Source organism: Seriola dumerili, unplaced genomic scaffold (assembly GCF_002260705.1).
Source record: "Seriola dumerili isolate Sdu_G_001 unplaced genomic scaffold, Sdu_1.0 BDQW01000219.1, whole genome shotgun sequence".
In the NCBI taxonomy this organism is placed as follows: Eukaryota; Metazoa; Chordata; class Actinopteri; order Carangiformes; family Carangidae; genus Seriola; species Seriola dumerili.
In genome coordinates, this window is record NW_019174474.1 from 7,201,117 (window position 1) to 7,213,753 (window position 12,637).

The window sequence follows — 12,637 nt, forward strand, 5'->3', positions numbered from 1 at the left end:
TCATGGGATTAAAGGAAATACACATCTGGACGTGCAACACTGAGCAATTGTGTTTTGTTTCGTCTCTACTAATTAGATTAACTTAATAAAGACACTTGGAGTTGAGAAAATTAAATTGAGGTATTATCTGAAGACACGGGTAAGGTTTAGATTTTAAATGTCATGTTTCTGTGAGAGCTCATATCGCTGCGTTTAGTTTTATGTCGCCATGTCCAGATTAAAAATCCAGCAGGACAACCCTAGTGAGTGTTGTGTGTGTGTTCTCATTTACTTCAGCTGTCTTGGTTCACAGTCCAGTCCTGGAAGGAGAAGGCGTGCGGTTTGTCTGACATCATCGCTGTCCACCAACAGACTCTTGCGATGCTCAGCATGAACTATGGCCACTCTCATCCACTCCATCAGAGGTGGCAGCAGTAGGAACGGCCTATGAAGAAAAAAGATAAATAATTCAACTTCTATCTATATGTTCGACACAATAGAAATTCCAACAAGGTATAAAACATTTGTATTCAACTGGAATGTAGGTATGCTTCTCTGGTACAGCAGTGATTTCACATAAACTTTCTTTTGTATTGGCCCAAAGAAGGCTCCGTGCTGAGTAGAAGATTTCTTCAACACTCACGACTCAGTTATGTCGAGAAGGAACTCATAAACTGTACTCCACCAGATGACTTATGTGTGTCTGGCAGCGCTTCCTCCCAATGCTGACCAATGCACAGTGAGTCACCTTTAAACACACCCACACATGTAACACTGCACAGAGCACCTCACCTCTACCAATCGCACATACCTGCCAGCTTTCACACACCATACACAGTTGACATTACACTTTAAAGTCATCATACGTGCACGCTCACACCCTAAGATGACAGATGTACACATGTATGAGTAACGAGTGTTTATATGTTGGTTGCCAGGTTGTGTTGTTAAACAGCAGCTCCCTTTGCCCGTAAGCTATGACTGGAGATGGGAACAGAACTGTGACTTAATATGCGCTGTGGTTTGATAAACAAAATACTGCAGTGGTTTCTGAATAATCAGCCTATTTTTAAACTAGCTAGAGCAGAAAAAGGGAGCTGAACAAAGGTGCAGCACCCTGACGTTGTTATAGAAAATTTCTAAGATCTAAACTGAGAAAACATGAGAAATGGAGAAACAACTGAAAGGAAAAAAAAGCAGATAAAAGGCTAAAAATAGAAATGACAGACATGATGGACCTGAGCCTGAGGGAACAAGAGAAAATGTCATTAACTGTGGAGAAGCAGTGAGGTAAACATGAGAGGAGGCTTGAAAGAGAGCAGAACATTAGGTCTGCTGTGGTATTTGTGAACGTGGCATTCTGAAAGTCATCTGGATTACTTGATTGCGCTCTTTTTTTTCTTCTTTCCTCATTGTCCCCCTCTCACACCTATTCTTCTGAATCCACTTAGAAAGCACTGGTGGCCATCTGCAACTCCACTTCTAGCCGGTTATCTGGTATTAATCCCTTCTCGTCTGTGCCTTTTTCTTGCCATATGTGCATAGAATGTGCCTGTAAACAGTGACACATTATTGTGAGTGTTATTGTTGTTTGCTTTTGATCTTATGAAGCCTTAGTCAGAGTGTTAATGATTGTTTGAACACTGTCTGTCTTATCTCAAGTTACTAAAGCTGCCTTTCCCCTGCTGTGATGTTATTCTTATCAGTGGCCTCACCTTTGTTCTGAGGAGATGCATATCATGAATACAGATGAAGGCAAAAGCAGTATACCAGCATATAGCACTGTGGAGTACATGCTATAGGGATTGTAGTTACTGTTAATGAGCAGTGGGACCACTGCAGTGCCATTTTATTCTCCTCACTGTGTTTACTTAACGCAGCTACCTGTGGTTTCCTGTAGAACTGCTCCTTCTGTGCAGCAGCACTCTCTCTCTCATTCATCACTGCTTAATTTACAATACAATAATAATTTAACAACCAAATATAAATACAAACTTTTTCTGACTGATTGACCTGAATTACCAGGAAGATGGTTAATGAATTCAATTGGTGTTATTGAATTGGGGTTAGTACAGCAGATACACTGACAAATTAACCTGTTTTTCTTATTCTGTATTAATAACTCTCTTGTAAACATTCTATTGTTATTATCAAGGTGTTGAAATAACAAATAATCTAAATCCCAGACTTTTTTTATTTTTATTTTATGGACTTGCAGATACCTTGTTTCTAATGATTGTGCAGTATCTGCTGTCACTCAAGATGTGACAGTTAACAATCAGACAACAGGCTGATTGGCTGGAGGAGGAGTATGGGGAGGATAAGAAAGCTGTGTTCCTGAGGAGAGGTGGAGCAGTGGGTTTGGGCAACGACGTTTGTACCTTTGTTAATGGCCTCCACTCAACACAAATTGGGCTGTGTGCGTCTGTTCGTTCATGTGTGCATTTGCTTGTGTCTCTGTGTCTGTCCTCCTGAATGCCACGAGGCATCCACCCTGCCACTTTACTGCATGCTTGCCTCTAGGCATGCACGCAGCACTGGCACTAATCCAGAACTAAAGCTGCTTCAGTCAACCGTGTCCAGCTTTTAACACTTAACGCACATTGATCCATCAGATTTTCTGTTCTTCACTTTATCAGTCGGCATTTCGCAGCCTGCGTTTCAGTGAGCAAAAAAATTGTAAGAATTCCAATCTCTGCATTATAATGAAGGTAGTGTTTTTTATTTAATGGCCTGAAATAGTGGTTTTCCATTAAAATACTTTCAGATCTTTATACAAGTGTGTGCGTGTGTGTGTGTGTGTGCGTGTGTATGAAGCTATACACAAAAATGTGCATCAACACAAATCAACTGAGGCCATATGTGTGTGTGCACACCTTTGCCAGTGGCCCAGAACAGCAGACACATGGAGCATGTCTGTGCCATCACTCACATAGATCCTATCCCACAATTCATCTTTCCTTCTTTCCTCAAACCTCTCTCTCTGCATCGCTGACCCCTGTGTCTGGGTTATGCCCCTCAGCCTGAAACACAAAGTTCAGCTTTCTCAGAGAGCGAGTGAAACATCAAAGCTGAGACGCTTGTTATCACTGAAACTAGATAGCCCTTCTTGCTAGCCTACTGACCCAACATGCTAAGGTTGCACACAGAAAACAGCGGGATATAGACACACACAGACATACATGCACAAACCCCACTACCCCCTTACTGCCACCTGGCTGGTCATAAAATGACAGTCAGCTCAAATTGTGGTCAGGTGTGTTTGAACTATAACCTGTCCAACATGAAAGGCAATGGTTTTTTCTCTCCAGGAGGCAACATCACACATGCTGCACTGGCCCTTTATGCTATGTGTGTCCAATAACCTGAAGCCAGTGTGTTTGAGTTTACACTGTAAGAAACTTCAATCAGGTCTTAAAGCAGAACCCATTATGGGCTGCAAAGGGTCAAGGTTAACCACTGATCTAGAGTCAGATTACTCTCATAAAGACTCCAAAGGGGGGGGGGGGTGTAACCATATCGGATGTATCTGTGGTTAGAAGTAAGCTCCACTGGCTGCTTCTTATCTCAGTAACACATCAATCCATTAGTGCTGCCTCCCATCCACTGAAGGAAGCAGAGGGGCTGGGGTGGTCTGTTTCGAGGAGGTTTTGGCAGTGCTCCTTTTTGCTGGGGAGACTAGTGATTTTACCATTAAAATAGATTGGTTAATAACTTTCAGTACTAATAAAAGTATTTTTCTACACTGTGGCTTAAAGCGTGGAGTGTGAACGCAAAATAAGCAGACACACAGACACTGGTGGCTGTCCTCCCACACTATATGCAGTCTAATACTCCAATTCAAGATCATCACTCACAACTAAGCACCAGCTTTAAAGGATCATAACAAAAAGGGCGTCTCTCGTAGTTTCAAGGATTCTGCAATAACACTCTCACCAGACTCCCTATAATGTTTGATGATGTGGCCCACACAGATTTGGTGGTTTTGGGTTTCCACCAAAGATTTTATAAAGCTTTCAATAGAGGGTGAGCCAAAGAGATGGAGAGGCCCCATTGAAGGAGAGAAGTCTGTATCATTACCAGGCACTCAAAATGTAATCACTACCAGGTTTGCACTGCTATTCCTCTACCACCTGAGTCTGTGTTGCATGCACAACATTCACAGAGTGGCATGTAGCGATACAGAAACACAGAGAGGCAAACCAGTAGATGTCTAGAAAGAAAACCAGAATGTTGCAGATGTGCCATGGTATATATTATAACAGGATGCTAAATCATTTCATCCTGTACATATAAACCAGGCTGATATACACCCAACATTAGAAACATCTGAGGACTTGGAAGAAACAGCCAGGATAGGAAAAAAAGAGGGGCAGATATTTGCAGTTCTGTTCCCTTTGATGCTAATGAGGAGCCCACCTTTGCTCACTCACACTGTGTCTGTTCATTATTAAATGTATATGAGCCAGCTGGCTGTGTGCATGCGTGTGTGTGTGTGTGTGTGTGTGTGTGTGTGTGTGTGTGTGTGTGTGTGTGTGTGTGTGTGTGTGTGTGTGTGTAGGTAAGAGAAGATTCAGAGAAGCTCAAAAGCCTTCAACCAACTTACCACAGCAAACTGAACACACTTAAGTGGGAGCTGTGTCTCATTTATATGCATGAGTGCTACCTTTAGACAGGCTTCCATATATCAGTTTAAAAAGTGTAATTAACCTTTAACACATAGGAAAACACTTCCCACTGACATTTTAACATATAGGTACTCTGGGACACACACACACACACACACACCCACACACACACCTGAAAGCTTTTCCGTGAGACCTGAACACAGATGTATGGGCAGTCTGCTAGTACTTTTCTCGCAATCACAGACTCAGATTGTAACTAATGTTACCATAACTGACAGCATGTAACCTCTCACATTTACTTACTAAATTGTAAACCCTTGCATGCACATATGTGGTGCAACCCAATGTTTTATCAGTTCAGTTAGGAAGCGATGTGACTCAGTTCACAGTTACTCTTTGTTTTCTGTGAAAACCCAACAAAAAGAGACAACACTTCCTCACAAGTCTAGGCTTTGCCAAGAAAAAAAATTCTAAATGATCAGGTGTACTGCTAAAAGAATAAAATATAATGTGATATGCTATGTTACTTTCAGGTTATCCAAAATTTTTAACCACTTGTCTCAGGAAAGAAAAAAGATAAGAATTACCATAATTATTCTACAAAGGCAACCCGAGGAAGATCTGAGGAGTCCCTAACAGAATTACAGACCATTAGCACTTCTTAAAGTCCCTTTAACCACCAGTCTTCAGCCTAATTCACACGCTAAGGGTGTAATTCACCCTTCTATCAGACTAACATTAGCACCTGGAAGCTGTTGCTTACCTGTAATTTACCTATAGAAAATTAACACTTCAATGGACAGAGGGCAAAGGGATGGGAATGGCTAAGAAATGCAGGTTGTCTGCAACAAAGCTGTTCACTTGATTAGAACGTAGGTGTTAATTTCTAGACTTGAATGTTTGTATATTTGGGTTTTTGTAACTGCAATAGATAAAGAGCTGAAATGAATGAAATTTCTGTCAAGCTCATGTGCTTAATCAAATCCTCTCTAGTTACAGATGCAACCAGGAGAACAAAACAAAGCATAAAATGTACAAGAAGAAAAGCAAGATTAGAATACTATGAAAGTGATTTTCTAAGGGTGGCTCCAAAACTAAAATGGATGAACACACCACTAAGATTAGATCTATTATTTTACTGCCCATGATACACTTTGGAGAGAATCTGAACAGCTCTAGTCCAGTCATGCATGACACCCACCTCTCCTTGCTAAGTGCCATGCGTGGCGGATCTAAGTTGGGATTCTCCATGGACTCCATTTGTGGGCAGCGCAGGAAGTAGTAAAGGGTGTGGAGGGCATCGGGCGACCAGGACACGGGCTGCTGGGGACGGGCGTGGCGGGCTGGACTAAGCCCCGGGCGCACTGAGCTCAGACGCTGCATGTGATGCATTGCACGGGACACCAAGTCACCTGGAAAAAGGGAAATATGAGATCAGCATTAGATAGTTTAAAAGATATTTGTTATAACTGACGTTAAACTTGCTCAATTCTTTAAGTGCCAGAACTCGGAAGTTCCCTGGGGTGGTATCAGGGGTATTCAGGTCCTAAACAAATGCCAAGTGGCATTAAAAAAACTAAAACTAAAACATGAGACCTCAGCATTTACCCTGTGGGCTGCCAATCCAACCGGATTTCCCCTTTTACTAAACCACTTACACTCAACCCTGCTTTACTCATTCCTCTCCCTCAGTGTCTCTAGTGGTATTTGCCATTAGCAGTATCATTATCAGTAAGCATAGCCAGACGGCTAGTCTAAATAGCCATTTATCTTTAATCACTGAAGGAGTTAATGGGGTAACAAACAGTTGATTACAGTCTCTAATGAACCGTTCAACTGTTTCTGTATCGACGCTGTTCAGTCACTGCGCTCTGCCTGGAAAGGTGGAAAGTGGTTTCAGTCACATGAGAAAAGCAAGGTTAAGAAATGTGCTTAAGTCTTGTAAAAAAGCCGAAATTTGTCTTGACCAAAACACTGCTGTGGACTCCTCCACCCACACTGTGAACCAAGTACACAACCATGTGCAGTAAAATCAGATTATTGTATGTACAGTACTTTTTAGCCTAAACAGCCATGGATAGGCGCACAGAACACAAAACAGAGAGCTTAAGCCTCAAAGGAATGGAGCTTCTAGATAACATCCTGATGTGTGGCCATGGGTGTCAGAGCGGGAGTAGAATGGAGAGACAAAAGTCAGTCATCACAGGGATGGGGATGTGGAGGAGGGGCAGAGAGAGGCAGCATAGGGGAGGGAGGCCAGGTTGAACTTGGGATCGTGTAACGGTCATTTAGCATAATTACCCCTGGGTTAATTTCTAACCAGATTACCGTGAGTAGAAGGCTGCACAGGGGCCAAGGCTGGGAATTCTAACAGCGTGAGTGTGTATGTGTGTGTCTATATTAAGGGGTTTGAGGCACTTCGAGGGGGGTTAGATTGGACTGGCCCTCCCAAAACAGACCCCACTTAAGGCTGAAGGGCCTCCTTTGTGTTAACCACCACCAGCAGTCCCCCCAGGAGGTCTCCTAGGAATTCCTGCCCAAGATGGAGAGCCTCTCCCTGGCTTTCCAGCACATATTGTGCCCTGAGGCTAAACTGAGCTCCAGGGGTCAGAAGGATATGAAATACTAGATTACAGTTTATACTAGAGTCCCTGTGGAAGCCTGGAAAATCAGTAAAATGTGACATGCTTTTTGAATACATACTGACAAAATGTGCCTTTTAGGTCAAAGCTGCAAGATAATAAAATGTTTCAAAGAGTAAGATATTTAGAAGAGGGTGGCTGCACCATCAGCCAATTCAATACAAACATGTTTACACAAGTCTTTATCTGGACTCTGCGTGACCCCAGATTTCTAATTGGCTTTACAGGCTTTAGCACAAAGCTCTTTTTATTTTGGGTTGGTAAAATCCTGATCGTTAATATTTCCCTTAGTAAAGTGGATGGTCACACACTCACAGTTTCCCACAGCTAGTGGATGACCACCACAGAGCTGAAAATGAAACATTCAAGAGTGTCTGAAGACAACTTTCAGAGCCTTTTGGTTACACTACATTTCCAACAATTTTGGACATTAAGCCGACATGTCCACTATGCTGCCATCAATTATCCATCATGTTTATGTATGCTGTGTGTTCATGTGTCTGGCCAAGTCCAGTCTAGAGATCCAGCATAACTGAGCAGCCTAGTACAGATGCTCCTGTGTCTGCCTGGTTTCATGGGCTCAGATCAGAGTGCCAAGCCCTCTGTGTTTTTGTTGTGTATATGCATATCAGTGAACACACTCCTGTGTGCGTGTGTGTGTGTTTGCAGGAGTGAATGAGTCTGAAGGATGCCAGCCCTGCCCAGACCAGCCCAGCTTCACGCCACCACTAAGATGTGGCACAAAGAGACCACTGAGCAAAAGCGAGAAAGAGTGTGTCTGTGTTTCAGAGTGTGTGTACACTTTCTTAATGTCTTACTAACGGCGACGATGTATGAACGTGGCCTTGTGCTGGAGGAACAAATGGCGGAGTGTTAGCTCATTTGGAGGAGGAAACCTATCCCTGCTCTAACCAACACTAATCTCCATCCCTCCTCCTCTCAGCCTGCCCGGCAAACTCACTCCTCACCTCTATACCTTTCCATCATTTGCCCTGACCCCCCACCTCCATACAGCTAAACCCGGCTTTACCCACTACTACTGTATTTCATTCTCAAAACTTCACCTCCTACCTTTCCAACTGCTAGCCGTCCACCTTCTTATTCTGTCTTTTTCTCACTTTTTACTAACCTGACTCAAGCTCTCCCACATTGGTCAATTCCATCTCAGCTTCCAGTCTAAACAAACCCCATGAACAATAGCAAACAGTATGACTGTGTATGTGAACATCAAACATGGACATCAAGACGTTGAGTTACTCTATTGTAAAGAGACAAGATACAATTCACACTAAGGTTTCTTAAAGAATCCATCCTTCTTTCTTAGCAACCATGTAACTAACTATCCAGGCGAAATGAAAATGGGGAAGGGGAAGCCTACCTATGATACCTATGATAAAACACAGAAAATAAAGTCTATAAGAAATGGAGATGCAGCAATACTCTAGGTTAAAGTCTTTTCCCCTGTTAACTTACTTGACTGGGGAAATGAGTACCAGGTAGTTTGTGTTGACCAGATGCACACTGCTTAGCAAACAGACCAGGGACATACAATATACAATCATAGGAATGATCACATTATTCTCCAGAGTCCCATTTGTAGATAATCTGTTCCATTGCTTATTTTTTAGAAGAGACGGTTTTCACAATAAAGCGCAAGGTGGGACTTATAAGACAGAAAGTGATAAAAAAAAATATATATATATATATATTATCTGTGCTTGGCACTTGGGTGTTTGAAATAAATCGTTTTTTCTGGCAGAGCCAGAACCAGCCAACAGTGTGGGAATAACAAGTTGTGTTTAGAAAGTGTTCAGAATATGGGCAAGTATTTAAAAAAAGACAATATGTTTATCAAGTCTGGGAGTGTTTACTTGTCTGTAAGAACATTTTGTAGCCTCACTGAGTTTTTTATGATTTCTAAAAGAGCTGAAATGAATTTAATAGATTAAATATACAAAGTGAAACAGCCTGTTAAGATAAAGTATATCCAGGCTCACACACACTACACTGTACTCACTGAGTTCAGAAATACTGCCCACACAGGTAGCGAGCAGGGACTGTTCCAGCGTCCTCAGCTCCAGCTGGGCATAGGCATCCTCCCTGCTGTCCACAGACGTCTGCTGGTTCTCTGTGTAGGGACTGAAATGGGCCGGGAGAGACAAAACACCTACAGAGACAAAAACAGAGAGAGAATGGCATTTATGATTCATGTGATAAGTTTGTGAGCCATGCAAACAAACCTCAGAAACTTCGGCAACACATCCATTCTCACTGCTCTGACAGAAGTCCCAAAACAATTGCTGAGGTGGTATTTACAGAGGGAATTTATAATCCTGGTAACATGTAACCTACACCAGTGAGGGCAAATAAACACACAAGGGAACGTGAGCCTTGCTCTCAACACTTTCAGGAAAATAAACATCGACATCAGGCTAATACAAACAACACAAATGCACACTGCATCAGACGCAGGCTGAGGCCTCACAGAAAGGACTACAGAGACAGACTAAGATCAAGTTAAGAATTCATTGTCATTGCAGACATTTCACTTTAATATCATGGACATTATACAACATGCTCAACACATACTGTACATGCTTGATCCCTCCACATAACATCTGCAATCAGATATTCTAGTAACTAGAAGTAATTGATAACGTAAGGATGGTTACAGTAGATCCATGATAATTAAAGGTGATATTACTGCAGTGTATGGAAACACTCAGAGGTTTGGCATGAGGTTCATATTTAGGATGTCATCAATCAACAGACTGCTGAAGACCACCAGCAACCCAGGACTCTAACAGCCCCTATTGTGACCTTTTTCTTTACACTAACACACCCACAGATGAGGAAACAAACAAGTCTGGGTTTGAAAGAATGAGGAATTGCAATTTGTTACACCTTCATGAAATTTGTAGAAAACAGTTCCCTTCACTGACACTAAGTTTGTTAGTATGAGTTTTATGTTCTGATTCTTGGTGGAAAGACCTAGTGTTTCAATACTTCAAAACACCGTAAATAAAACTGAAATAAGGGGGGGGGGGTAAAAGGAGGTGAAATGGGAAGGGAAAACAATGGCCAATCAGCCCATTTGTTGAAACCAGTAAATACTGTAAACAGATTTAACACCCATATCCAGCTACCGTTAAAAAAGTCCATTTGAACAGTTCATAGTAAGATACTAAGAAACTAAAATGACACGATTTTATGGCTTAGTTGTGTGGATGAAATCACTGATCAAATTTGTTTTTAGATCCACTGTCATGACTTTTGGAGTAACTACGGTCAATCTGATACATGTGTGGTATTTCCTCTTCAAATGGACCCTCTGGAGATTCAGTCAGCCCAGCCCAACCCACTGTCTTTGAATACAAGTCATAGTGAAATAAAATGAAAATGCACAATCTCTCTAAGGAGCATAATTTACCTCCATTAATAAAATATAAATATATACTATATATATGTATATATATATATATATATATATATATATATACATACATATATATATATCAGATATCAGACAAATTATGATATTACAGTTAAACACCAGGTTTGCACTTTTATTCTCCCTGACAGCTGAGACTAATTGCAGGCGAGAAGATAACATCACTCTTACATAAACTGAAGATGTCATCCTGTTCTTTCACTGCTGTACCTCCTGTGATTGCTGTTTTCGAACTAAAACGGATACAAGTTATGACAAGTGAAGGTGAGAACACTGAGTGCTATTTTTTGCCTTTTAGTATATATCTGCTGGCTCTTCAGTAATTCTGTCTGGAGCGATATGTAGCAGAGTAAGAAGAACCAGAGTGTGTTAGCTACTGTACAGCTAGTCGATATGGGTGAACACACATGCCCAAAAGTTAACCTTTACTTTGGCTTCACAGTCTGAGGTGAGCTTTCTGCCAAGCCAGAGGAAATGAGTGTGGGGGGGGGGGGGGGGGGGGGCGTGGGATAGAACAGAGAAATGGAAAGAGGAAAGATCATCAGAGCAGGTTTGTGATTTACTTACAAAGCCTGAGGAAAATAAAAGCTTCCTCATCTCAAACTCTCCTCACTCTCCCAAAAGGGAAAAGATGGGCTACCATCCCTAAAATGACATTCCCATGTGCTTCCGGCAAAAGCTGTCCTCTCACTGGAATCTGTGAGAGAAAAAATACCATCATCTCTGAAGTCTCTTTTTCTCAACATTCCCATGACATGAGAGGGGATTGCACTTTGAAAATATATGAGCAAAGGACAGAATATTTTATTACTATTATTTAACTACTAGGGATGTGCTTACAGTAAACATGTACTATATCTAAAGATGGAACGAACCTCCACATTAATGTTTTTAATCCTTTTAATTGATATTTTCTATATGGTATACCTCTGTTTTACTGCATTATGCAAAGCACTTTATTTTCCCTCTGTGTATGAAATGTGCTATATAAATACACTTTTTGGCATTTAGTTTTGGATCTTGTCTTGTCTTGTCTTGTCTTGTCTTGTCTACCTTGCAAGCATGGAGGTGGAGCTAATGAAATGCTATATAAGCAGCAGCAGTTGCAATTTCAGCAGTGTTTGCAAACAATCAGTGGATATAAACTAGACTAGTCTTACTGCATATTGTGTGCTGAATATACAGTTCGCTGCAGTGAGTCCTGTGTGTCATGAATGTAGTTGAGAGTGTCTGAACTGGCTAGCAGGATTTTATCATTTTATACTGCTGAGTTAATGACCAGGAGCAACGGATCTATCTAATAGACCACACTGCTGCACAAACACACTGCTTTGTCATACACACAAAAGTGACCATTTAATTTGCAATATGCTGTTAACTGCATATGGCCACAAGTACGGATAGTATTGCACAATAAAGGAAATCCAATCTATGAGATATAGTAGTAAATTGCAAGTGCTGGATGTAAACATCCTCCAGTAATAGGAGAGGGAAAAATTATAACAGAGAGCCACATGACATGTTGACTTCCTACAAACAGAGCTAAGCAGTGAAGTCACTTCAGTGTACAGTGGTGCTTCATGAATGAAAAACAGACAGAATTAAAAATACGTTCACTCAGGCAGGTTTATGCTGCCAAAGGGAAACCATACAAAAAGTGTAACTCTATCTCCCCCTGTCTCTCTTTCTCTCTCTCTCTCTCGTACTTTCGCTGCACCATCTGACTTGTATAATATGTGCTGACTCCCAGCTGCAACACAATGGAAACGGCTGCCTCTAGCAGAGTGCTACTGCTACAAAGAACATGCACGTCAGACAAACAATCTGTAGACAAGCTTCAGCATGTCCCTGTTCGCTCACACAAGCAAAAACATACCCATACACTCACTGCCTTTGCATGAAAAGTACGCTGGCACTTCTTTGATGTGTCAGGTGTT

General features: G+C 41.6%; 1 protein-coding gene across 1 annotated transcript in view; it reads right to left on the bottom strand.

Annotated features, from left to right (window-relative positions):
• abtb2 (ankyrin repeat and BTB domain containing 2) overlaps nucleotides 1-12,637 on the bottom strand; it is a 44,004-nt gene that overhangs the window by 6,999 nt on the left and 24,368 nt on the right. The window contains exons 2-4 of the mRNA XM_022754442.1: nucleotides 9,267-9,416; nucleotides 5,809-6,019; nucleotides 272-424 (exon numbers count right to left, since the gene is read on the bottom strand). Of these exons, the coding sequence (XP_022610163.1) occupies nucleotides 272-424; nucleotides 5,809-6,019; nucleotides 9,267-9,416 (514 nt within the window). The remainder of the gene's footprint in view (nucleotides 1-271; nucleotides 425-5,808; nucleotides 6,020-9,266; nucleotides 9,417-12,637) is intronic.